This window comes from Lytechinus variegatus, chromosome 9 (assembly GCF_018143015.1).
Source record: "Lytechinus variegatus isolate NC3 chromosome 9, Lvar_3.0, whole genome shotgun sequence".
Taxonomy (NCBI): domain Eukaryota; kingdom Metazoa; phylum Echinodermata; class Echinoidea; order Temnopleuroida; family Toxopneustidae; genus Lytechinus; species Lytechinus variegatus.
The window spans coordinates 32,037,314-32,065,263 of NC_054748.1; the positions used below are offsets into that span (position 1 = coordinate 32,037,314).

General features: G+C 37.0%; 1 protein-coding gene across 3 annotated transcripts in view; it reads left to right on the plus strand.

The window, feature by feature from the left end:
- Positions 1-39: 39 nt before the first annotated feature.
- Positions 40-27,950, plus strand: part of LOC121421770 (mucin-like protein) — a 35,980-nt gene continuing 8,069 nt past the window's right edge. For 2 of the 3 annotated variants that reach the window (XM_041616568.1, XM_041616570.1), the window contains exons 1-25: positions 40-206; positions 3,905-4,090; positions 6,058-6,282; positions 7,708-7,969; positions 9,014-9,211; positions 10,000-10,116; positions 10,859-11,064; positions 11,396-11,480; positions 12,450-12,656; positions 14,954-15,067; positions 16,002-16,250; positions 16,691-16,882; positions 17,345-17,529; positions 18,264-18,450; positions 18,931-19,056; positions 20,018-20,110; positions 21,325-21,453; positions 21,773-21,898; positions 22,266-22,378; positions 23,411-23,630; positions 24,117-24,242; positions 24,922-25,041; positions 25,725-25,844; positions 26,432-26,545; positions 27,174-27,317. In XM_041616568.1, the coding sequence (XP_041472502.1) occupies positions 48-206; positions 3,905-4,090; positions 6,058-6,282; positions 7,708-7,969; positions 9,014-9,211; positions 10,000-10,116; positions 10,859-11,064; positions 11,396-11,480; positions 12,450-12,656; positions 14,954-15,067; positions 16,002-16,250; positions 16,691-16,882; positions 17,345-17,529; positions 18,264-18,450; positions 18,931-19,056; positions 20,018-20,110; positions 21,325-21,453; positions 21,773-21,898; positions 22,266-22,378; positions 23,411-23,630; positions 24,117-24,242; positions 24,922-25,041; positions 25,725-25,844; positions 26,432-26,545; positions 27,174-27,317 (4,003 nt within the window). In that variant the 5' untranslated portion in view covers positions 40-47. The remainder of the gene's footprint in view (positions 207-3,904; positions 4,091-6,057; positions 6,283-7,707; positions 7,970-9,013; positions 9,212-9,999; positions 10,117-10,858; positions 11,065-11,395; positions 11,481-12,449; positions 12,657-14,953; positions 15,068-16,001; positions 16,251-16,690; positions 16,883-17,344; positions 17,530-18,263; positions 18,451-18,930; positions 19,057-20,017; positions 20,111-21,324; positions 21,454-21,772; positions 21,899-22,265; positions 22,379-23,410; positions 23,631-24,116; positions 24,243-24,921; positions 25,042-25,724; positions 25,845-26,431; positions 26,546-27,173; positions 27,318-27,950) is intronic. The other variant, XM_041616569.1, reaches the window with a different exon arrangement.

Below are 27,950 nucleotides of genomic sequence, written 5' to 3' on the forward strand. Positions count from 1 at the left end.
TCTTATTTTTCGGTTTCATCTCATCATTACAGTGTACATCAACAGGCATGATACATTTTTCGAACTACTATCCACGCAGCTATCACCTGTACAAGTACATCAACCCGTCCTTATATCACCTTTTTGATATCTACCGCGATCCATCTATTGCGGTATTCGGTGCACCAGTCGACTTTTACCGCGGTAATCCAAGAATATATTATCAGGTAAGTTATGCAATTACATCTTTCGAATTAGTATCCAAGTAGCTAAAACTGTACAAGTACGTCCACATTTCGTCATATTGAGCATTATTTTTGTATATCTACCGCGAGTCATCTCTCGTGCTATCTGGGGCACCGGTAACTCAGAGGGCATCTGGCCGCGTAGCGGTCGGGAGCCCATAATCGTACGTGCATTTGTCTATGGCTCACGGAGAAGCGTGGAGTATGGTCAAAATAATTCTCTGAATATAAAATTCTAACAAAAATCAAGCACTTACGACGATTATATGGATGAAGGTCTAACGAGTGGCGGTTTCCCGACATCGAGGCACAGACTGGAACATCAAAAAAAACGAAGAAGTTCTGTCGCGGTAGCTCCCCTTCTTTCAAAATTCAAAACAAAATGGCCGATCAAGACCGGTACCGAGGCTGTTGCGCACGCGTATAGCCCCAGTCTTGATCGGCCATTTTGTTTTGAATTTTGAAAGAAGGGGAGCTACCGCGACAGAACTTCTTCGTTTTTTTGATGTTCCAGTCTGTGCCTCGATGTCGGGAAACCGCCACTCGTTAGACCTGCATCCATATAATCGTCGTAATTGCTTGATTTTTGTTAGAAATTTATATTCAGAGAAATATTTTGACCATACTTCACGCTTCTCCGTGAGCCATAGACAAATGCACGGACGACTCTTGGCTCCCGACCGCTACGCGGCCGGGAGCCATCTGGGTTAGGGCACCGGTTGACTTTATACTAGTGGTGGGCAAATGACAAAATAAAACATAAAAACGGGTGCATGTAATGGAGATTTGGGCTCTGAACACAAATCCGACAACTATTTTGACCTACGATGTGGTTTTATATTGGTTCCCGCCATTTTTGTGAACAATGGCGGGAAAATTGTCGGAACACAGATCCGACAACTATTTTGACCTACGATGTAGGTCACAATTCCGTTTGACACAGCGTTAAAACGAGCATTTCTGCGCACAAATTTCTGCGAGCTTTACAAAAATGGACATTGCTCGCTCAAGTGAAACATACTGTCAGAACTTTATCTTTCATTGGATAGATGAGACTCAAACTCAAGAAAACATCAAGATTTTTTCAAAGTGTAAACTTATTTTTGATACGCACGGTAGTGTTAATGTCTACCAAATCGCAATAAAAACATGGTTAGACAAATAACAAGCCATAGTTTCATAAATGTAATATTATTTTGCAGTCAATTTTCAGTCATTTTTACAAAATAAATACCGAAAGTGTTATTGTTGACTGAAAATGGACAGTAAAAAAGACCAAAAAGGTCTGTTTTATATATTGTTAGACTTAGTGGCCATACAAAACATACATTTAGACAAATAACAAATCACATGCATGCAAATGAATAAGTAATGTTTTACGTACGAAAATTGTGATCTGGGGGCAATTTCCATCAAAAATGGTAAAAAATGCTGGGTTTTTCCCCCAACAAAAATCATCATTCAAAATGACGAAACTGATCTGATTCATGAATTTTGTACTCGAAGACCATGGACACTTAAAGTTATACATATTGCAAGCCTTATTTGTATAAATGCTTAAGGATTTACATGTGAAAACACTGATTTGGGAGGAATTCGGCGGCCATTTTGAAAAATCACTCGGAACCAATATCAGACGTATTCTAAAACAAACAAAAACACCTTATAGATTTGTGTTCAGCAGCTAAACTGGCAACATAATCCATTCGTTTGAAATTAATTTTTCCAAAAAAAGGCTTCATTTGCCCACCCCTATTTATACCCAAGGATCTCTTATCAGGTGAGATTTTCAGGTATATATTTTGAAACAGTTTCCGCACATCTACAACCTGTACTTAGCCAGTCATTAGTATGAGCAAATAATACTAGTAGGGCTAAGTGACGAATCAAAATAGGTTTACACATTACCTTAATGACAAAGTCACCACGGTAGAAAGTTGTTAACGAAGTATTTGTTTGTATAATATCCGTTGTTAATGCAAGAAAATAGTTTGATTTATGACAGACTTATAAATTGAGTATCCGTCTTGTGTTGATAGTATTTACTATTTTCATTAATAAACACAAACTATGATAATCACTCACTGATTCAATGAAAAAAATTAGTATGAAAAGTTTTGTTCATCTTTCCCCCAAGTTTTCTATCATCGCGTCATACAACACACCAATGCTCAAAGTAGCCTGCATTACTAGATGCAGATTTTGCCATGCCCTTAAAGTACTTACTTGTTATTTTCCTTATTTCTTATATATGGTTTGCTATCCATTAAATGGTACAGAAATTGAGAATCTGTATTGGACTTTGGTTGAAAGTGAACGGGGAAGCTCTGTGAAATGAGTCAGGTCAAATGGAGCCAATAACCCTCACCAAGCACGTTTAAGTACTTTTCGGCTCGGTTCTCTGTTTGCATATATCAAACGGGTTTACAGAGCATTTTAAACTAAACATAACAAGTCTTTTATCATGGAACTGGCATTTGATATCGTGTTCAAACACTGCATCGAAGCACTGGCGAATCCATTGGAAGAGGGGGGGGGGGTAGGGGTTCTCGCCCCCGTTTGATACGCAAGTGTTATATCTATGCATATACAAAAAAAAGGAAAATCTGAACACTTGATTTATTACTGTAGGCCTAACGATAGATTTTGAAGCTTTATTGGAGGTTTTTAAAATTCTTTTGAGAAAAGAAATGTAGTGCGTTCCCCATTTTGTGTTCACCACTTTCTTTCTTTCAATGGGGGAGGGGCCCCAACGAAGCACATTACGTTAAGGTCGTCTCCCCAAAATGGCAAACAAATCCCCCCCCCCCCGTGAGATCCCGGGTCTATTACTCTGCGTTAACATGTCAACTAAACCCTTTCAACATGTTCAATTTAAAGCAAATGATTTGTTCGGTCTGAAGTGCTTTCGATATGATTTCCGCAAGTGAATTAAAGTCAATGAAGACTACTGCAGTGTTGTGTGATGCATATGGTTGGGATTTCCACCATTTTTTAACGCTGCGTGAAGTTAATATTGAAACGCAGAACTACTACTAATTCAATCTTCGAACACTGTAAAAACTGCGGTGTTAAAACTGACACCAATTGGTGTTAATAGAGGACCAGACCCTGAGGTGTTCAAATTACACTCTATAGATTAACATAACCAAAGAATGTAAATGTAACAACAAAAGGTGTTGTAATAACACCACAATTTTTGCTGTGAAGAATGGATAGGATTCACTGGAAACAATGATATACATCAAATCAGCCGACATGTTTGTATTTCCTAATAACGGGACCACACCAATTTAGCGGTTAAAATATTTTTCCCAAAATTGCGAAGTTGAATCTAAAAATGGGAAGTTTGTTATAAATACAAGTGAAAAGAAAAGAATCAGTTAATGATATTGATAATGATTTGGCCAAAATTCATCCAGAATAATAGTTTTGTGTATATTCTACACGTCAAAATCAATATGATCATTATTATTTATTTAGTATTCGTTCGATTGTTCTTATAACCATCTCATACATGTATTATTATTATATATTATGATTAAATTTCCACTACTGTCAGTATCATTATCAGTATTAATACTATTATTATTGCTACCATTATCGTAACTATTTATTTTCTTTATCATTATCGGATTTATTGTTAATGTTATCATTAAAAAAATCCCATCGATTGGTAGGTATACGACATCAACAGGGGGTACGGAAACTCAGCTGCTCTTCTCGCAGCGGTACAAGAAAGACTGTATACATCTCTGTCACTTCCGGCAGGGTTAGAGTCCTTCCGGTTCATCAATGGAATCAACTTCATTTGCAAGGTCACGTGGCAAAATTTGCAACCTCAGGGATCGGTGCCAGGACAGGAGGTAAAGTGGAAATTGTATGTAATTTATATATACTATTTTACACAATGTGTATTTGGTATCATTCAAAAGATTTATATAATTCTCTAAAATAATATTATGCTTGTTATGATCATGCCATCACGAAAAGAGCAGTGTTGGACGAGGTCTGAATTGAAAGGCTGCAAGACGAGCAGAAATATCCATGTAGGGTCAATTAAGAACATGATTCTTTTGCCTGTGTCAATAGAGATAAAATCCATTCAAATCAAACCCCGCTTCTTCATGTCTGATATTTTGTTGTGGTTTAGGCAGTGACGGTTCTGTGAGATAACATGGTTTAAAATACCCATGCATATTTGTCTGTTTGTTATTTGTTTGCTTGTGCAGAGGTGTGTTCAATTTCATGTTAATGTTAATCTTTAGGTGCATGAAAAGAAAAGAAACCGCCGAGAAATTCACTCGACACCACGGAAAAAACAGTGACCTTCAACATGTTCAATATTGTGTCATTTTGCAACTTTTGAATTTTGACCTTGGCCCACATTTCACTCAAGGCACTGCGCCTCCATGTGAACCATAATCATATCATGTAGGGTGTCATTTACAAAAAAAAAACATTAAATGGTATATTTGTATTAATCACACATTGATATTCACTAACACCGAGGAGGGATTATCAAGTCAGATTTCCAAACTTTGAGGAGTTTATATAAACATGTATAATTATGCTACTATGGTATCTGTCGGATTAAACAGGACTTGTCGGATAAAATGTCCGACAAGTCCTTTCATCCTTTCAATTGGGCTATTCACATGGCGCATAATGTTTTGTTAGCCATGCCCGGAGTTGCTAGCTTCTATCGCGCCCCTAACGTCCCTCATTGTTCTTCGAATGTAATAGGCCTATTCAAAAATATATATACATGTATGTGATTTTGCTCCTATATAATTAATCATTCTCATCTTTGCAGAATATCAAGTGTCATTGAAGCTAGTTTAAACACTATACACTCAAGGAAGACTGACTAAGTTTTTCTTGGGTTTGTTGGTCACACAGTTTGATATTATTGGGGGGGATTGCCAAAGTTTAATATAAGACCAAGAAAAGAGTGATATTCAAAATTAGATGTGTATTTGGAAAAGGCAAAGACTCTGCCTCACAATTATACCACACCGTTTCCTTGAATTTTTGGATTATTACTCTACTGGTGAAATAGGAAAGGAGGAAATAGTTCTACCAATTTGAAAATCGATGGTCCCATCACTGTTAAAGAAAAGAAGGGGGGGGGGTAAACCAACACCAACTAGACAGGTGTCCCTGGGGGACTACTCCCTGAAGTTTTGAAATCACACCCTTAACATAACACCAAAGGGTATGAGTATAAGTAACAACTTCAGGAGTTGTAATAACATCCATGGATGTTGAGCTAATACTGAAAATTAAACACCGGAGTATCACGACTGGTGAAGTTCTCTATACACAACTAAAACTCCGGTGTTGATTTGCCACCAACCCGGAATCTATGTCCACACCAGAGAAGTGTTAAACAACACCAGTTTGGTTTCGGTCTAACACTGGATATGTGTTTATACAACACCAATTAATAATAAAACGGCATTGGTTTGATTCTAAACTGGTGGTGTTTCGTTACTTCTCCGGTATGGACATACGTTCCTGGCTTTTGGTAAATCGACAATTAGGGAGTTTTTGCAGCGTATACACACCGGATAGCACCACAGTTTTTTTTTCTGCGATCGACCAAGCTTCGTCCCATTCGTTTTTAATATGGGGCGATCAATTCCAAGTCTACTTTTGGTCCCTAAATCATTTATATATCTGGCTTTCATTGCAAATTTGCAATTAATTTATGATCATGCTTCTTGCAACAAGGACTTTAATCTGATTTGCCACTGCTAATATAGATCTATTAACGGTAACATAATCTTTTCGACTGATAGCACTTCTTTTCCTTGCAACGCCCCCTTAGACTGTAACCTACCAAGCTATTCTTTTCACTGACGGAAGGAGAAGTGGTGTTCTGATGATGTACCAGGGAGGCAGTTTCAACTGGAATCCATTCTCTAAGTCAGTACGGGCTAGAATCGGTGTCAGCACCAGGCATGATTGGTACAACGTCTATGAAGGAAACTCTCTAGCTGTACTGTATGAAAGCTATCGTCCTGATCTTAGAGTTGGCAACACTGGTCTTCTGGTAAGAAATAGGTTCCTACTTACATTTTAGGTTTCCGTCTTACAAAAATTCGCAATATATCTGACCAACCGCGATCTACTTCAACCTCTATCATTCATGTTAATACAAGATGATTTTTAGATAAGATGTATACTCATGCATTCATGAATGTTGTTTTGATATCTGTGAGGGCCCCTCTTAGTTTAAAAAGGACATGTGCGAATTCCCTGGAAGAGGGGGGGGGGGGGTATGATATTGATGTATATCGTTTAGGTTGATCAGATCAATCGCAGCTTTAGGTAAGACGGGGTCGTTGTTTAAGCGCGTCGTTTTAGCAACAATTTGTTTAAATATTCAACCGTGTAACTTTTTAAAAATTATTTAGGCCTATTAAGCAACTTGTTTAAAAGTTTGAACAACTTGTTAAAACCTTCTACGTTTAGAAAAGTTCATTAAATGACAGTGGTATTACCAGTCTCATTCGATTTTTTGACATTATATCGATATCACGGCATGAAATATAAATTTTATTAACCCTCCTAAACAGTCTTATAAACACAACATCTTTATCTCAAAATCTGTCCGTTTAGATCCCATTGAAGTGACTAGGGACAACCTAATGATTATCTGTGACGTAAAATGCATTTCCTAGATCAGTTATATAAATATATACAAGTAAAATGAAATATGTAGGGCGCTGTAAAAGTCTTTAGGCCCTAGAAGGAGCAGCAGCAGCAGCAGCAGTAGTAGTAGTAGTAGTAGTAGTAGTAGTGGTAGTTATAGATGTATAGCAGTAATAATAGTGGTGGTAGTAGTAATGATAGTATTAGTGGTATTAACAGTCAGATGATAGAAGAATTAGGTAGTATTAGTAGTAGTAGTAGTAGTAGTAGTAGTAATAGTAATAGTAATATCAGTAGTATTAACAGTAGTGGTGGTGATAGTAGTAATAATAATAGTAGCAGTCCTACAGTAGGCTATATAGGGGAAATACGGGGAATAATTGTAGTAGCACCTACACCAGTGGTAACAGGCGAAAGTTGTGAGTGATAATGTACATGTACATCATTGTGACAATAATGCTAAATGGTTCTGGAGAAAATGTTTCCCAAACGAATCGTTTTCAAATTACGACTTGCAAAGTCCAGTCGCCTGTCGTTCCCAATCTGCAGAGGCATAGGAGTACAGGCTTTTGTTCACATAGGCCCTTTTCTTTGGAATGATCTTCCCCCGTATATCCGATAATACATTTCGGCTTTTATGCTTCAAATTCCTAATTGACTTACAAATAGGCCTACTCCTTCCTTAGTTTATCATTACACAGACTTTTCTTTAGTTCTCTCTCGCCCCTTCTCTCCCTCTTTCATTCCGCCTTTACATTCTACAGAGTGAATGTAGGGCATTATAAATCAAATATAGCTATCATTATTACCTCTAACTGAACAGGGCAGAGACATCTACCGTCTTGATTCGAACCCTGACTGGTACATCAACCCGCGCCGATACTGTCAAGATTGGTACAGTGATGATCTGAGCAGGCCATCATGGGCACCGTGGGCAGAGCCCTGCCCCTGTACTCGCTGGCAGGCCAGGATCGATGGAAGGTTTACTCGCTGCAACTACCCTATCTATGGCTACGGCTATGGCTATGGTTATGGCTATGGCTACGGTTACGGCTACGGCTATGGACTTCCTAGTTATTATTATGGTGAGCAGTCTCGGCAGTGTATTTCCGTTTCGTTGCATTAATTTTTGGAATTTAGACATTCCTTCATTATACCTTTACGTGAGTCATTAATAGTCCTTCTTGTAAGATATCATATTCCTCAGACTTGAAATATATCATTTTCCACGAAAGTCCTAGCGATTATGTCGTTAGTAGAAACAGCATTTACGAGCAGTTTAGCTGCATCCCGAGGGAGGGGGGCACTTCCATTGACGAGTGGATATCATGCGCAACCAAGGGGTCTCGAATAGCACCGTAAACACGTATTTTCCATATTTTGAAAATGCATCCCTTAACAATTATTGGTGTGTGAAACCCTACCGTTAACGATATTATTGGTGAGTATTAAACCCCTAAACAAGTACAGCGATTTTTCAATTGTTTTGTCACGGACGTCGGTCTTCATTGGGTTTAGTACAGTCCCACCTCCCACACCTCGCGCAGATCGTATCTAAACACTTAGTGTTGACTATTGGGGCAAAGGCCTTTACAAAACATTTTAGTTTTTTATACCCTCGCAAATTTGACCCTAAACACCTACCTACCTTTAATTTCCTAGCGAAAATAGATACTTTTTTTCCTTCATTATTTTAGCGTTTTTTACATCCTTATTACGTTAACTACGTAACGTGCCATATCTTGACAAAGACACCCTTTTTACGTGTTTTCTGTTTTCTTATCCTCTCGTCAATGCAAGTCCCCCCCCCCCGGGGGAGCTGCATCCAACGTCTAAACGTAGCCCTTGTCTTGAACTCGACATTATTATTACTATATGAACATTAACATTCTTAACCCTGTCAAAATTAAAGTGGACCGGACGATCAGGGCTTTAATCAATCAAATGCCATCAAGACCACGACTTTAATTGGCCTCAAGCCCCCTCACTTTAGATTTGTCCAATGCTCCCATTTGATTTTCTCCCTGGTGCTGTAATAGAAATTTGTCCTATAGAAGTGTGGGCTTGTCCTCAAACTAATATCGCTATTGTTTATATGTATTTTATCATATCTTATGTCCTATTAACAGACAGTAGAGGGACTACCTGCTACCAGCCTCGATGGCCCATATTTGGAGGTGGATACAGATGTACCTATGAGTTCTCTGCTTTGATCAGGGGCTATAGAAGTCTTTGGCGGTCCAGCCACTACCAAGCAGTAATGCCATCGAACGCTAGATTCTTTTCATTCTTCTATTACTCCCTTAGTTACTATTATGCATGGATTGGTGAGTTAACATGTACGTGCTGAGCGTTATGGTCTGGTGAATTGGACTTTGAGAGGGTTGAAAGTTCGATTCCCAGGCCATGGCTTAATTTCTTTCAGCGAGCAATTGATCCGCATTGAGCTGACAAGTGAGACAAATGGGTGCCCTGCAGGATTAATTCCTTATGCACGAAACGCTCTTAGCAGCTGGAGCAAATGTCGAGATAATGATATAAAGTGCGCCATGAATTACATGTAGGCAACTAATCAACGCCTTCTAAATTCTGTATATTATTATTATTATGTACCATGACCATGAAGAGGTAGTTTCATCGGCGGAACTCGCTCCAGACCGTCAGAAGCTATGGCATGCCATAGGTGGGTTTGGAATCTTTCATTTTTCACGGGGTTGTAGCATTGCCGTCACAAATACTTTCGGTGAATCTCTTGAACAGTGTCACTGCGCCATGGTTCTCAATTAAGTCGACGTGTGGTGATTCAGGGAGGGAGGGGGGGGGGGGTGGTAATATATATATATATATATATATATATATATATATATATATATATATATATATATATATAATTTTATATATATATATTGATTTTTTATACGAGGTCATCTTCAATTCAGCTTAATTCCGTGCATTCATTTCCTCTCCATCAATGTATCCTATCATAGAGCTTCTCTGTCCAATCCAATCCAAAAGTCATTTGATATAGCGCCTTTTCCTTTCGGTTACAAAGCGCTGTAATAGCTCCATGATCCTATTCAGTAGTTAATTATGATGTAATTGCCATTTTATATAGAGAGAGATGTCTTACCACGGTTCTACTGCTGTGGACTTGCTGGTGGAAACTTCTGTAGGCTTTACGAGCGACGTCGTCCACGGGCTCACTGCTTTGGATATAGGCGACCATGGTGGGGTATGTATATGTCACCGAACTGAAAAAATAATAAATCATAAATCTTACTATTGTATCATCTCCATTATTATTTTAATCCGCTTTCACAAAACACGTAATACATAGGAACGACGTCTCCAAGAGAACCGTATAAAAATATCATTTTCCTGTCATCGGATTCTTACTTGCCGCTTGCCCGCAAATAGGGATCGTGTATGCATCTTCTTCACTCCTTGGGCAGCATCAAAATAAAAAAAATGCAATGAAAGCAAAAGATACCATAATGTACATAAATCTTACAAAATTATATGCAGAAATATTAACCAAGACCTTTGCATGACTTAAACTATTGTAAAGCTAAGGGAAAATATCGCATACAACATTTTTATTTTCATTTACGATCATGAAAATTTGGCAGTAAGGAAAAAAATATGGATACTTGTTACAGAAAAAAATGCTTAATTTCTATAATGAATTAACTATTAACTAATCAGATTAAATGAGTTCATTAGCTTTACGCTGGTTTTCCAAATTACGAATTGGTCCTCAGTGATGTCTCCATAGAAGCAGACAGCATTTAGATTTGTGACATTCATTTGACAGACTTGATAACGAATGATGAACCCAAGTAACAGTCACTCAAGTGGCTTCAAGCCTCTATGTCATTGGATACGTTTTGTGACTGAAAGCTTTGTAAATAATGGTGATTATTAAACATTGAATAATTTTGCATTTTTCCCCGATTTCTTGGTAAATTTTATAGGATGGTTTTGGGGTGACCCGCATATCAATACTCTGGATGGGAGGAAATACACATTCAACGGCCTTGGTGAATACATTACGATGTCTTACAGTCACGGGGATCCATTCCTTTTACAATCAAGAACTGGCAAGGCTTTTAACAACAGTGAACCCGTTGAGCACGGAACGGTCTTCATAGGGTTCGCTGCTACACAAGATGTCACAAAGGTAGGTGGAATGCGGAATTCATTTCATACAGTTTATTCAATACGAGAACAAATGTGAGAAGTCAAGGATGAATTTGATGTAGCCCACTTTCACATTGTCAGTGGCACATAAAATAAATGTGAGGATTGTTATTGATTCCTTATTAAAGTTTAAAGCGAGGAAAAAGCCCAATACCATGCTAGAAAAAGTCCGGCTCTATAATTTTTTATTATACAGTTGATTTATACGTTTGACTGTACAAGTTAACTTTGCATTCTTTTTTATTTCAATGCGTCTTGAGTACTGTGTAATGTGGATTTGTAGTCACACTCTTATCATTAATATTGACCAGGTTGAATTCCAGCTGAACGACAACAGGACAGAAATGAGTATTCTTGTTAATGGTTCCTCCATTAATATGACAGATTTCCTAAGCGGTAAGCATCGAATAATGAAGATGATGATAATGATGACATGATAATGATTGAGATGACGATGATCGTGGTGATAATGACATCATGTACATATGACAGTCTAGTTCCTCCACAGATTTCCTAATGTATTTATTGAAGTTTGATTAAGAGGATAATGGTGGTGGTGGTTGTGGTGGTGATAATTCTGGTAAGGTGAATGCTAATGACGAGCCTGAAATTGATAATGATGTCTTACCATGCAATAAATGGTCGCTCCATTAACATGGGAGCTTTCCTAATTGTTTGAATCGAATATGAATTCATACTGTACATCTTAACAGGGGAGGAATTCTCCGAAGGTAGGGGGGACAACGGTCTGGCAAATTTGACAAGCAAAAAAAAAGGCTATTACCTAAAATTTAAGGTCATTTCTACGAAAATATATTTGACAAGCCAAAAAAAAAAAAAAAGTCATCTCGTCCGAAAACGCACGTTTTATTCACAGTTTGAGTGATAAATTACTCAGCATCACCAAAGACCCAAAATAGTAGGGGGGACATTTGATATTGTGTCCCCCCCTACTCTTTTGAATAGGGGGGGACACGTCCCCCTGTCCCCCTGGGATTTCCGCCCATGCATCATAACAACAACTGCATTCTTTTGATAGGAGCTTTGAAAACATCTGATTGAAAGGCTGAGACAATTCTAACGACATAACAGTGACGTTGATGATGACGATATTGATGGCCGTGGTAGTGGTACTTTAAGTGCTGATGATCGTGTTGGTGATTATGATGGTGATATGCGGATGGTGGCTAAGCTGGTGTTACGAAATGTAATAAGTATTAGAGCTGATCAAAGCGTTTAACAGATACAAAATAATTTAAATGATACATCTCAAAATTATTATTGAAAATAATCAGAATGCCCCAAGAGTAGATATGCACCCGACTACAAATGCCAAATTATCAATCTCTCTATGTTCATACCTAGATGGATATGACTCACAGGATCCGACTTTCATCTTATCCTCGGATAATGAGACCGAATCCGAGGATGAGATCAAGGTCACCGCTCTCTTTCAACCAGAAGGCTATTCGAGCACGTCCTTTACAGTGACCTATAAGAATGGGATCTTGGATATTGGCGTCATGGTTCCGCCCGAGTATTCTGAAAACGCAACAGGGAGGGGCCTGCTTGGTAAGCGATCTACACTGACCCATTCGTCAGCGATAGTTTTAACCCTAATTCACGTAATTACCATAACGATGTGAGATGTAAGAAACAACAACAGTTCGACACCAACATAATTAAGACAAACTAATTATTTTCCACTTTCTCTCAATATTTTTTGTCTCGCCTATGTAGCAGAGTGAGACTACAGGCGTCGCTTTTCCGACGGTGGCGGCGGCGTCAACACCAAACCTTAACCAAAGGTTAAGTTTTTGAAATGACAGCGATCTAGTTCATGAAACTTGGCCATAGGGTTAAGCAAGTATTACTAAACATCTTGTCTGAGTTTCAGGTAACATGGCTAAGGTAAAAGGTCATTTAGGGTCAATGAACTTTGGCTAAATCGGGGGTATCTGTTGAATTACCATCATAACTTTGAGAGTTTATGAATCTGATTCATGACACTTGGACAAAAGTTTGATCAAGTATCACTGAACATCCTGTGCCAATTTTAAGTCACATGACCAAGGTAAAAGGTCGATGAACTTTGGCCATATCTCAGGTATCTGTTGCATTACCATCATCACTTTGACAATTTAAGGATGTGATTCATGAAACTTGGAAATTAGAGTAATCAAGTATCACTGAACATCCTGTGCGAGTTTCAGGTCACATGACCAAGGTCAAAGCTCAGATAAGGTCAATGAACTTTGGCCACGTTGTGGGTATTTTTTGTATTACAATCATAACTCTTTAAATATATCTAGCTCATAAAAATTGGACATAAGAGTAATCAAGTATCACAAAACATCCTGTGAGAGTTTCAGGTCACATGACCAAATTCAAAGGCCGTTTTGGGTCATTGCACTTTGGCCATTTCGGAGGTAATTGTTATATTGCTGTCATAACACTTACTTTAAAAGTGTATAGATATAGTTTATAAAATGTGGATATAGGGTTAATCAAGTATCACTGACAAGTCTTACGTCGTATGATCAAGGTCAAATGTCATTTATTGTCAAGGAACGTAGTATTATATGAATGGTCTTTTTGTGAATAATAATTTTATAGTAGTTTTTGAAGTCAGCAATGCTGCTATATTGAATCGCGTGATGCATGTGAGACTGCCAGAGCAGAAGCGCTCAACTTGTTTAATTTTATCAGTTTCTAATTATAATTATAATTACCTTAATTAATAAAAAAAATGGGGATGAATCATAACAACAAGCCCAGTTTACCTGTTTCAAACGAACATGGTGTTCCGCAGAAGTCGAACGGTATCTGCACGGGGTTCAATAAAGCCGCTTATTCCATTTAGAAGTGCCTTTCGAGTCGAATCCCCAGTCTTTCCGGTAGAACGTTAGAACTCGTCAAAATCTCTGTGCGATTATGTATGTGTAGTTTCTGCATGATGCCAAAGTGATCGGGCCAAAATTACCGATGTCGTCGGATGGATCTGAATCAGAAGCGAGGGTTTTGCCCCCACCCAGTCAATTTCAATTTTTGCAGAATCCCATTCATGATCCATCTGGGCTAAGGGCCAAAATGTTTTGTTTTTTTGATACATTATAAGACACCCTTTAAACCTTTTAATTTGAAAGATAGGAGGTCGGAAAAGTCGTCTCGGGGACAGGGACATACAGGAACCATGAAGATGATGTACGTTCGAGCGGCTTTGTAGTAGGCCAACGTGCATGGGGATCGACATATTTTTTTTCAAACGAAAGAATGCGGCAATGGCTTTTTGCATCGTCAATGGTATCCACACAGCAGTGTTTTGAGAATTCCAAAAAGTTTTGGTAATAGAGTTTTCTTCTTCTGGTGATGCTTTGTGCATTGAAATTGCTCTATGGATCTTACGGGTTTTTCTTGCCACTTGATTCGGGTTTGGGGTCCGGACAACGCATTGTTTCTCCTCTTCTGTAACAAACTGTTCATGCGAGAAGATGAATAACATGCTTTGTTATTCATCTCCTGAAGTCATGAATAACATGTTTTATCTGACCTCGGCTCTCGCGGCCCTTTCTCGATCGAAGGCCAGGCCATGGTGTAACGGAGACAAGAGTCCCCTTAATCCAGTGCAATCGTATCATTCATATATTCACTGAAGGAATTTAGAGAAGGCTCTAATTGGAAAAAAACGGAAGGGACAAGACCGCGGAGATTTGTTTGACTGCCATGGCCAAGTGAAGGCAACGGTCATTTGCAAATTTGTTTTAATGAATGATGACGCGGATTTTTCCCCAAAGGTTTTGTCGAGCACAAACAAATTTGGAGCTGATATATTCTTTTCTTTTTACCCAACTTTACGTACATTTTCTCAGGTAATGTCAATGGGGATAAAACAGATGATTTTCTTTTACGGAATGGAACGTTACTTACCGATCAGCCCGGGAGAAATCTAACAGAAGAAGAAATATACCAATTTGGACAATCATGTAAGTTATCAGGTTTTATTGCCACACGTATATTTATTCGTCAAGCAGATGATGATGTTAATGATTATTGTTGATGAAGATGATAATCATGGCGATAATGATTAAGATGATGATAATATTTTTAATGAGGATGAGGATGGTAAGGATGATGACGATGTTGAAGACGATAATAAAAATGATATTGCTAATGGTGATTATATTGACGATGACGATGATAATCATGATGCATGGAAATGATTATTGATTCCGTGATTAATGATGGAGATAATGATGACGACGATGATGATGGTAAGATATAATAATAATGGCATTTAATTTCAAGACTGTTCGCAGCAAGTGCTGAATTGCACAAAACTTTTGCATAAAAACAATATAAAACATAACAGTATCAAAATAGTATTATACAAATATACAAGCATGAAAAATGTACACGTTGAGGTTGATATGAATCAACATATTTTTTTTTCAAATATAAGTAATTGCAGAAGTTTCAAAAGTTGCATAAGATATAGTATACGAGAAAGCGGATTGCACTGTTAGAAAATTTATCCTTAAACTAAAAGAAGTTCCTGCAGCAGAGTCTCGAAAACACCTGTAATCTTACAGGAAATTGGTATTTGGTGTGTGTAATCTTACAAATTTCCTTAAATAAAACACTCTTTTCCCCTTTTTCTAACAGACCTGTTCTGTTAAATTGCAGAAAAATTCCTGTTTCATGAATTTAAAGAATGATTCTGGTATTGCTTTCTGCAAAATCTTCTTTTATTTTTCTGTAAAATCAGGGTTTTTTAACAGTGTGGGAGGATTTATTGTGTAAGTAAATTGGATTGGATGAATTTGACTTGAGGAAAATGGAAGACCTAATGCCAATGATAGCCTTTCAAGAATCGAAACAGATATAACACTGAACAGAGTTCTTTCTCTACTCCTAAAGGGATGATAACGGAGAACGAGTCATTGTTTGAATACGGTGATAGGGACTGGAGTTACTATAACCCAAGTAACTACACACCAATATTCTTAGACGCCCTGCTCGCCCTCGACCAAGACAGGACCAATGAGGCCCGGGAGACTTGCGGGGATGACGAAGCGTGCCTCTTCGACTTCCTCGCCGTCAACCCCGAATTGGGAATGCAGACGATGGACACCGGGAACCAACTTGACAACGAACTCCTAAACCTTGGTGAGGTTTGTCATCGCTCTCATTAACCCCCAATAATGAATATTATCTTTCATTCGTGTTTTTTCTAACATTGCTTTTGTTATTTGTTAAATCTATTACAGTATTTTTTATGATTTCGTTATATTGATTGTTTCACATTTAACTGACACCTTAGAAAACCACAAAGACATCATAGTTGCCACTGAAAATGGGCAATTAGCCGTAATTTTCCTAATTCCATGCATACTTTTAATTTGTAATTTTATATAAATTTTCATCTTTGGGAAATAAATAACAGCAACTAACACCGATAGCCTTGGAATATATTGAGACATGACATTATGATTACATGACTTGGTATTTCTTAAAACGGAATCGAAATATTTTTAATGCGAATTTGAGTAACATTGTAGATTATAATAAACTGAACAATTGCATTTTTCTTTTTTGTAACTTTATAGATAATTTCCCTCCGAACATAACAAGCGTCACAGAACCTACGGAAACAGATGCACTACAGGAGGATGACGTTCTCTTTGTTCAAGTGGGCGTGAACGTTACCTTAGAGATTACTGCACATGACCCTGACGATGATGATGACGTATACTTTACTTTCAACGATACAACTCCGGATGGCGCCAATATCAGCGCAGGTGAGATTTTCACACGTGTGAATACGTGTGTGAGTTTTATTGTTTCTTACATTCCTTCTATCGCCTGGATAATGGTTTAGAGTTTTAATGACAGATTAAAAGATATGTTTTAGTTACATGAGTAAAGTGAAGATGAAATTATTACGCATGCTCTATCATTTCTCTCTCTCTTCCCTATTCTGTCTCTCTTTATTTTTACCCCCTTCTTTTCGATATCTTTCGACCTTCTCTCTCTCCATCTCTCTTTTGTCTTCCTTTTTGTATCTGTCATCTCCATCTTGCCGTTATGGCTCACCCTTTTCTATATCGAGTCGCTCTCTCCTACCCTCTCTCCTCTTTTTGGTCGTCCCTCTCTGACTCCGTTTCGCTGCTGTTTCCTCTTTACTTAACACTTTCTCTCATCCCATATCTCCCCTTATCTCTCACTTGCTTCCCTACCCCTTCTTTTTACCACTTCCATAGATGGCATATTCACCTGGACACCCACTAATCTGAACGTCTCCTCCATTGAGATCATCGCCATGGACAACCGAGGTGCAGAGACTTCCCTCTCCTACAAGGTCCTCATCTGTCAATGCGAGAACGATGGCCAATGCGACTTCGAGAGCCAGGCCGAGGGACAGGACCTCAATGCCAATGGCTTTGCTGTAAGTATATTCATAGATGGCTGAGCGGGGGGGGGGGGGGGCACAGGAAATGTTAACTGAACACGAACAGTAGGCCCAGTCTCATCTTTCGATTCGTAGTATTGACACAAGTCTTAAATAACGCATTCCTGTGACATCAGGTATTGCCAGTTGTAACAGAGCCTCTGTTAGCGCATTTTCTGTCGTTAGCGCCATCAACGTTTTTTTTTGCGATCGGTACTGATCTGCTAACGCTGAACAAGTGATATGGGTACTGAAGACTTTTAGTGCATTCCAGATGACGAGATAATACGATGAGAAGACGAGTAAAGTGACGAAAAGAATAGTTGTTGGAACTCTGAAAGCAGACTTGTTAAGGACCATTTTCCACGGTTAAAGAACAATTACTCTCTATATTCATATACACTTCTCCCAAACAAGCTGTCTTTGAAAGCTTGTCGTCTTGCCTTGTCCTAAAGAAGTCAACCAGCCGAGTTCCAAAAATCGTAATTTTGTCTTCTAAACTAGAACAAGTCGAGTTGTCCATTTTTTTTTCATTACCATTCACAGTAAAATACGTATTTCATTTGCATGTATGATATTCTTGAACAATCGTTAACTATTCATTAAACACACATAGTTGACACTTTTTCACCAATTTGTCATGAAATAAGTTCACTCAAAGCATTAACATTAAAAGAGCATATAAATGAGCGGGGTTTCTTTTTTTAAACATAAATGTAATGACATTACAGGTGGTCACGTGCAACTGCACTAATGGGTGGTCAGGTGACCACTGTGACGTAGACTACGATGCATGTGAGGACAGCGGGTCTTGTTATGAGGGGGTTATCTGCTACGATGAGCCCCCGTCCTCAGAGGAAGAATTCAGATGCGGGTCATGCCCGCTTCAGCTGACAGGCAACGGGAGTATCTGCTTCGGTGAGTTATAGGAAAACCCAACCTATAAGGGAAAAGTTGTTTTTAGTTGAAAATGGAGAAAAATACAGAGACAGATAGGTGAAGTTTGAATAATATTGGATTATCTTTTTTAAGATTCATTAGTTTTTAAACAGTTGTAGCGCAATGTAATCATTGCATGGACGTTGACTTACAAATGCCTACATCGGTGATGTCAAAGTGGTCAGAATGTCGTTTTTTCCCCAAAGTTTTACTTCAAATTTACTTCATAAAACGATGTGCTATTTGTGTTTTCCAGTATTTCCATGTGAATCGATACTCGTGATAAAATCACAAATGCGTGATGAATAAGTACACAGCCCATATTGCAATTTTTTTTAAATTGATAAACATTTAGCTCTCGCCATGCGTAATGTATAATTAATTTCCTTTGTCCAAAAATGTTTTACAATTGTATACAGTAATAATATTTCCTCAAACTTTCCATCTTCATTTGTTTAGACATCAACGAATGTGCTGAAAATGACACCAACGACTGTGACCAGACTTGTGAAAATGATTTGGGTTCGTACACATGCTCTTGTAAACCAGGCTATAGGCTTGGCCTTGATCAACGTTCGTGTATTGGTAAGTCAATGTATGTGAGTCTGTAGGCATAAACCTGGTGTGAATTGGGTAGAATAGAGTGTGTGTGCGTGTGTTTTGGTACGTAGGTGTGTGTGGGTCAGTTGATTGGTGGGTAGATTTGTGTGTGTGAGTGAGTGCATGCACACAAATTTGCGAGTGTGGGTGTAGTGTATGACAGTGTGGAATGAAAATGTCCATTTGCGTTTTTTTTTGTTATTTTAACTGTATGACATTGAAATTGACTAACAAAGCTTTAAAAATGTGGGAAGTATAGAATAGAAGGAAAGGCCACTCCAAAATGAAATATATGTATATATATATATATATATATTAGCAAACAGAAACTAAAAGAAAAACAAATCGTCTTTGCCGTCGTTGTAGTTGCAATAGATAGTACAATAGTAGTCGTAGTATTAGTAGTAGAAGTAGTAATCGTGGTGGTGGTGGTAGTAGTAGTAGAAGTAGTAGTAGTAGTAGTAATAGTAGTAGTAGTAGTAGTAGTAGTAGTAGTAGTAGTAGTAGTAGTAGTAGTAGTAGTAGTAGAAGAAGTTGCGGTTAGTAGTAACAGTATTAGTCGAAGTAGTCATAGTAGTTGTAGTAGTAGTAGTAGTAGTCATGGTAGTAGTAGTAGTAGTAGTAGTAGTAGTAGTAGTAGTAGAAGTAGAAGTAGAAGTAGAAGAAGAAGAAGAAGAAGAAGTAGTAGTAGTAGTAGTAGTAGAATTTATAGTACAATAGTCGACGTAGTATAAGTTACTATGATTAGTAAACGACAAAAGAATATATGTTACATATCGGATTATTCTAATGATGATATAACAATACTAATAATGGTAATTATAATAGTAAATATTAATAATCATGAGATTGATAGTGAAATTAATATTGAAATGATTACAATTACGACAATAATTGACAATGATGCCCTTACCGTGACAGTATTTTTAATACTTTATTTCTTTAGAGATATTCTGTACTGAGGAACTAATGAATTCCACGGGATCTGAAAACTGTACTTGCGCGTCAGGCTTTGAACTCATAAATGGATCGTGTACAGGTAAAACGTTTGATCATGTGGCAGTCACAACGATTTATCTTACTACGGGTCTATAAAAAGTATCACACCCTTTCCAATGACACCCATTGATCAATTTGGTTTTAATGTTATTGTGTTGACTGTGGCATCACTGTAGGCTTATATCTTAAAGGACAAGTCCACCCCAACAAAAACTTGATTTGAATAAAAAGAGAAAAATTCAACAAGCATAACACTGAAGATTTCATCAAAATCGAATATAAAATAAGAAAGTTATGAAATTTTGAACTTTCGCTTATTTTCAACAAAATAGTTATATGAACGAGCCAGTTACATCCAAATGAGAGAGTTGATGACATCACTCACTATTTCTTTTGTATTTTATTATATGAAATATGACTCTCTCATTTGGATGTAACTGGCTCGTTCATATAACTATTCTGTTAAAAATAAGCAAAACTTTGAAACGTCATAACTTTCTTATTTTACATCCGATTTTGATGAAATTTTCAGCATTGTGATTGTCTGATTTTTCTCTATTGATTCAAATCAATATTTTTCTGAGGTGGACTTGACCTTGAATTTTAGCAGTTTGTGATAATTATTTTGATATTAAAACGCGAAACAGTGATTATTGAATATGTTTTTTAGGTAATTCCTTATTGCAAAATTATAGAGCAAATATTTGATCTTTAAAATTGAAATTGAAACTTCATTTACCACCATCTTCATGAAAACATGCAGATCATGAAATGTGATTATTTTAATAGGCTATACGATAACGTAAGTTACAATATATTTACGAGAATGGTGAAAGGATCACTAAAAAGTTGCAAGAACTCATAGATTTTACTGATAAATTAGGATTCCACATATTAAATAAGGTACATATTATATCATTATCGGCTAGTTTGATTACGATGATAAGCTAAGTACAGTATAGGAAGGAACAGAATAACAAGAGTCCAGGATGTGCACTAGATTAGTTCTCAGTTCTTGTTCATAAAGACCTGTTTTAATAACAAATGCGCACTATACAGAACAAGATTACCACAGCCAAGAAAGTCAAATGTTTTCAGTATATTTACACTTTTAATGAGAATTTGCTGTTATAGCAGGTCTTATGAAGTGGGCACCTGAATTTTGAATTCTTCATTTTACTAGTAACATATTTCCACTGAACCAAAAAAAAACTATAAAGGATTGAATTCCACTTTCATGCTATGTATTTTCAGATTTTGATGAATGCAATGCTGGTGTAGACGAGTGTCCACCTGACATATCCACGTGTAACAACCTACCAGGAGATTATAATTGTACTTGTCATTCTGGATATGAAAACATGTCCCCAAATAAGTGTGAAGGTAAAATTAGTACCAAAATTCATTATCTTATTTAGTTTGTTTTATAATTCATTTACTACTTATTTCATTTATCTACTGATTGATCTATTCATTTATTTTATTCATCTCTTCAGTTTTGTATCTATCTATCAATCTACTTATTCATGAATTTATTTTGTACAGATTTGCTTTTTCTATCACGTATTTATTCAATTTATCATTTATTCGCAAGATGGCATATTCATTCGAGTGTTATTTGTTTGTATTTAAAAACAGACAGCGCGATGTTTGTAAGCTTTACAAGGAGTTGTTGTTAATTTACTCTCTGATATTCAATTAGATATCAACGAATGTGAACTTAACATGGATAATTGCAACAGGACTGAATTCGATTGTGTTAACATACTCGGTAACTTTTCATGCGTCTGCAAGGAAAATACAACAGAAGTCGATGGAGTTTGTCTGGGTAAGAAAAATACTTTCTTATATTTTAAATTTGTCACTTTACATTTCGTGTTTAAATAATAAAAATTATAATAAAGAATGATTTACAGGTACTAAAACAGAAAAATTCGTACTTTTTATACCTTTTCTTTACACAGGCATCGTCTCCAACTCTCACCCTGGTCTTACTTTCTTTATACAACATTGTGTTTCTTTCTTCTTATTAACTTGTTTGTTACTCTGTATTCTGTATGTACTTGAACTGCCAAATGAAAACAAACAACAATATTAATGATGATGACAATGGCAATTATGATACTATTACTAATTACAATGATAATGTTACTAATGAATGAATCTGTAGTATTCTTGTTGATTGTATGAAATAGGTGCATTGACGCTGTCACTCAACGTTCGTTTTTCATTTATCAACGGGCTAAGCGCTGTTACCTACCCAGATACAATTGGCTCCCTGGAAAATCAGCAGATATTGGCGCGAGATGTAAGTTTCTTGGAAAGACGTAATTTTACACAATCTGGTTAAAATTCACGTTGCCTACGCGCACGTGATATATATCGCGTTATCTCATTGGGCAACACCGCGTCCAATAACGTGAGGGGCATTAATTGCAGCGCGAGAATATGAGAGCTAAAAGTCAAAATCAGACTTAATTTTTTGTGTAAATCACTCCATGGGCCCGTTGCAGAAAGAATCAAGTTTATGTGCAAAATAATAGTTATAATATTAATAATGATAAATTGTAATTTCCTAATAGGTTAATTTCATCAGTTGAACATCAAACTTCCATCAGATTTTTCTAATGGGGTTTTTGTTTGAACAGGTTCTCTTTGCAAAGAGAAGTGCAATGAACTGACACAAAAAATCTAATTTAAGTTGTAACCAATCAACAGCACATATTTGGGACAGTCTGATTTTCTAAATTGTGTATAAAAATGTTGATTTTTTTCTCATTTATGGGAATCACCCAAAGCTAGTATGTTGAAAACCCATCCATGATATTTTCAGTCATACTCATTTTTGTTTTAGTATTGGAATAGTAAGCTAACTGTGCAATATAAATGTTATTTTTATCATTATTGTTATTATGATACATTTATTCGAATATCAATATAATTGAAATACAAAAGGAATAATGTTCTTTTTTCTCTCTCATATGTTCATCATTCTATTTTAAAGCATTATATATTTCATGCATTGATTTTCATCCGAAAAAAATATCAAAAGCAAGATAGGAATAATAATTTGCCTTCAAACTTTCATCGTGACCCAAGTTAATCGTTTCCCGAAAACAAAATTAAAAATAAAATAATATATGAAACTGATTTGAATAAGTACTGTAGTTCGTTTCATCAACAATTATCATGATGAGATGTTGGAAGAAAGTTATTATTCGCAATTGTTTTGGCCATGTTTGGTGTGTGAAATACATCCATCAAAGCTTCCTGCAAGTCTCGAAGATCAGAATGATACATATTTCTTAAATCAAATTATTCTCTCTTTGTTACTTCTAAGGTCTTGCGTTACCTCAACACATCATCAGAACTAAGCGAAGACACGTTGCAGGCTGTATCTGTGCGGAACTACAGCTTGGCAGGAAGTTCTCTTCTGATTTCCTTCCGGGTTGACATAAAACCAGACTCGTCACTGACCGAATCTAATCTGGAAAATATTTTCATGGAACTTCTTCCGAGTTCACGGCTTATTGAACCAAACCATTTAGTTACGCCCGAGGGTAGGTATTCCCAGAATGTTTCCGACGCAGAACTCTCCAGCCCAAGTTTTCAAAATTAATCTTAAGCTTTAAAATGTTTCAATAAATAATGGTGTTGATTATGTATATTTTTTTAATTGTATAAATGTCTAATTTTGTTATTGATTGATTTTAGAGGAAATAAACAGAATAGAGGAGAGCGAGACATAGATCAATTAAGCACAATGAATGTTGCATTATACCAGGCTATAGATTATCATCATAGTAATGTTTATTTTTTTCTTTATCCTCTTGATTCTTCTTCATTTTTTTAAATCCTCTTCTTCCTTTTCTCCTTCTTCTCTCCCACGTCATATTCCTCTTCACCATCTTCATCATCATCACCACCACCATTATCATCATCATAATCTACGTTATCATCATCATCACAATCAACAACATCATCATCATCACCACCATCATCATCATCATCATAACTTACCAACTTCACCTTCTCCTTTTTTACAGATATCAATGAATGTGAGCTATCTACGGATGTGTGTGGTAACGGTAACTGTACAAATACAGACGGTAGCTATTTTTGTACCTGTCCTGAAGGCTTCCAACTCGGAAACGGGGATGCTTCTTGCATAGGTTGGTAAAAGAGTCGCCAGATATAGATCTTTATTATATAAACCGTGAATACCCCCTAGCATAAACCGAAAATGTAGATATCAAAATATTCTAAATAGCTTTGTGCATAACGGTTGAATACTCATAGAAGTATCAATTAATCTCACTCTAGGCTTGTTAGTTGCGGCTACTTATTATTCAAACGGTTGATAATTAATGAATTCTACTGCGATACATCATTGCAGTAAAGTCTTTTCCAAGTTGCGGCTGACCGTATACTCCTCTATTGCGTTGGCGCATCGTGGTCTAGTGGTTCTGACTCTCGCTATCCAATTCAAACAGAAAATTTATCCACACAGTTTTGCACTCGACCCAGGTGAGGAAAATAAGAAACGGCAGGAAGAAATTCTTCTAAAAGCTGTGCGCACCAGAATCGGTAGTCTAGCTTAGCCGCTGTAGCATGGGAGTGGCTTGAGCATCTTGCAAGGTGGATACGTGCGCTATGCAAATCCTATATAATTAATGTCTGAGGAGGCGGCTCCCGCCTGACCTGAATCTAATGCTTCTAGCCCTATGATAACCAATATTCATGATATGATGCCATTAGATTTTTCAAGAGTAGACAAACTTATATTCGCTTTTCATTAAGTAATGGTTAAATTCTTCCCTTTTTAATTATTTATTTTTTGTTCTGTTTTAGATATCAATGAGTGTCTCAGAGATCATGAATGCAACCAAACGTGTATCAACTCACCTGGAAATTACTCGTGTTCTTGTAATCCTGGCTTTGAGCTCGATAAAGATGGGTTTACATGCAGTGGTATGTTTCGTTTACATAACATGCTCCGTTACCTTACCTTACCGTTGCTCCTTCTCTTTCAAGAGCCTGGATGTCATCACTGGCAGATCCAGGGGAGGGGGGCTAAGGCCGCCCGTGCCTCCCCCTTTTGAGACGCACAATCAAAATTTGTAATGTTAAAATGCCGCCGTTATAAAACAAGTATGCCCACCCCTTTGAAAGCGAGGGCCTTTTGTTTTTTTGCTTGTCAAATTTTCGTAGGAAAAAAAAATGTGTGCCCCTCCCCCTTTGAAAAATCTTCGATCCGCCCCTAGATGTCAATGTTTTTTTCACATTTCTCTGTCAAGTGCAATCTCTCAGGAGAAATTTTCAAAGAAATTGTAATAACATTCGATATGAACAATTCATCCTATGGAGTTCTAACGATTAATAGTAATGTATCTATACGGCAATCTGCTTCATGAAAATGCCAACAAGCTCACTGCGATAAAAACATTACAGTTTGCCTTCTTTCTAAACCATTTGTGCGTTTAGATAAATTACCAGTAAGCGAACCTCCAAACCAACTTGTTTGAGTTACCAAGTGGTTATTGTTGTCTCGGTTTTAGGACATTCTGAAGCACTTTTACTGCAAATCGATTGGTTGAAAAATGTATCTTATTAGAAAAAGATAAAATGCTCATTTTTTTTCTTTCTTTCCTTAGATACCAATGAATGCAATGCAACAGACGTGTGTAGTAACGGGAATTGTACAAATACATATGGTAGCTACTATTGCACTTGTGATGATGGTTTCACTGGAACTGGAAATGATTCTTGTACAGGTAATGATTTTCCTTGTATGTATTTCTACTTACATTACTTACATTACTTAAATTATGATATCACTACTACTACTACTACTACTACTGCTACTATCACTACTACAACTATTACTACAACAACAACAACAACAACAACAACAACTACTACTACTACTTTTACCTAGTGACTGCTACTGCTTTACTACTACTACTACTACTACTACTACTACTAGCACTACTACTGCTGCTACTACTACTACCACTACTGGTTGTACGAGTACTGTACGATTTACCTGCTACTTTAAACTTGTTCCATCTACTTCTCTTTCTTCTTCCTCTTTAAGTCTTATTTCTTTGTCTTCTTGTTGTCGTTTGTGTTTGGCATTTTTTTTCTTCTTTTCTTCCTTTTTATTATTCCTCTTTTTTATTTTGCCTTTTCGCTTTTTTCTTCTGCTTCATCATCTTCTTTCCCTACTCATCTTTCTCTTCCTTTTTTCTTCTTTCACTCATTTTTCTTTCCTGCTTCCTGTCCATATTCTGCACTTCTCGTGTGCTTTCCTGTTCTGTTCGACTCTAACGATCTTACGTTCCTTTTTTTACGTATGTAGAAATTGATGAGTGTGAATCGAACCCTTGCCAAAATGGAGCGACTTGCATAGACGGGGTCAACATGTATAACTGTACCTGCGCACCTGGTTATACTGGAACCAATTGCACAATGGGTAATTTGACAGAAAAAAGTAGTATTGGAATCTTGAGATCACTTTGATGGAGAGTTTAGGAGATTTTAACTTCTTCATTTGAACTAAAATAAGAATGTGGCTATAAGTACGTGTACCTTTCTTCCAGGCAAGGTAAAATGTCTTTAAAAAGGGATCGGCGTCAGCATGACATTCTGATTCATTGCCTTTTATTTTAGTATTTCTTGATGATACGCTAGAGGTGACCCTGTATTATGAGAGTGACCAAGGTTAATCAAGATCAGAGCAAGATAATGTCTGATTTGTATGTATTTTTGCACTTTGTTTATTGGAATTTAGCTTAGAATACTCTAAATTGAAAAGGTTACATAATGATGTCGGTAATCACTATGTTAGTTACATTATAGTTAAAGTCCGGGTAATATAGTGCACCATTAAATGGGCAACTACATAGTCAGAAATGTTGTACATGCATTACACTATTATTAGTATAATCATTGTTATCATTATCATTATTACTAATATTGTTCTCATTATTAGCATTATCATCATTTCCATCATCACTACTATTATCATTATTGTCTTTATTATTGTTGCAAAATTGCATCTTATTCATGATATAATGTCTATTACTTTTTTTTTCTGAAAGAAATAATCTCCACAACCAGCACCACAGAGGGCCAGTCAGCTACAATTACAACAAAACTAAGCACAACTCCTCCAGAAGATAGTGGGTCGACAACTACTTCTGTTTCTGATTCTATCACCAATCCAACGACGATCGCTTCACCAGGTATGTTCAGCAGGGAAAATCGATTAAGAAAACTTATATCAACACATTTTGTATTTATGTTTCTGCCGTTAAATTAACAAGTGGAATGCCTTTGGCAGTCTCGCCTGCACTACGCGATTTAATATAGCAGCAGTGCATACTTTGAAAATAGCTGATGAATGATTATTCACAAAAGAAAAGATAATGAAATACTATGTCCAATCACTCGAAATGGCCTTTGACCATGATCATGTGACCTAAGGACGTATGCAAAACAATCATTCAAACTTGATTACCCTCATGTTTCATGAACTATACCATATAAATAGTCTAAGTAATGATGCCAATTCAACAAATACCCCACACATGGTCAAAGTTCATTGACCTTATAAGACCTTTGGTCTTGATCACGTGACCTAAAACGCACAGACGATGTTAAGGGATGCATGGTTGTTAACCACCACCACAGAGGGCCCGTCAGTTCCAACTACCTTACAACCTAGCACAACCTAACACAAGGTCTACAACTATTCCTGTTTCTGATTCTATCACTCATTCATCAACTATCACCTCACCTGGTATGTTCAGAAGGGATATCAATTAAGAACATTTTTTTTTTGTAACATTTTTGCCTCACCTGAGACTTGTGACGTA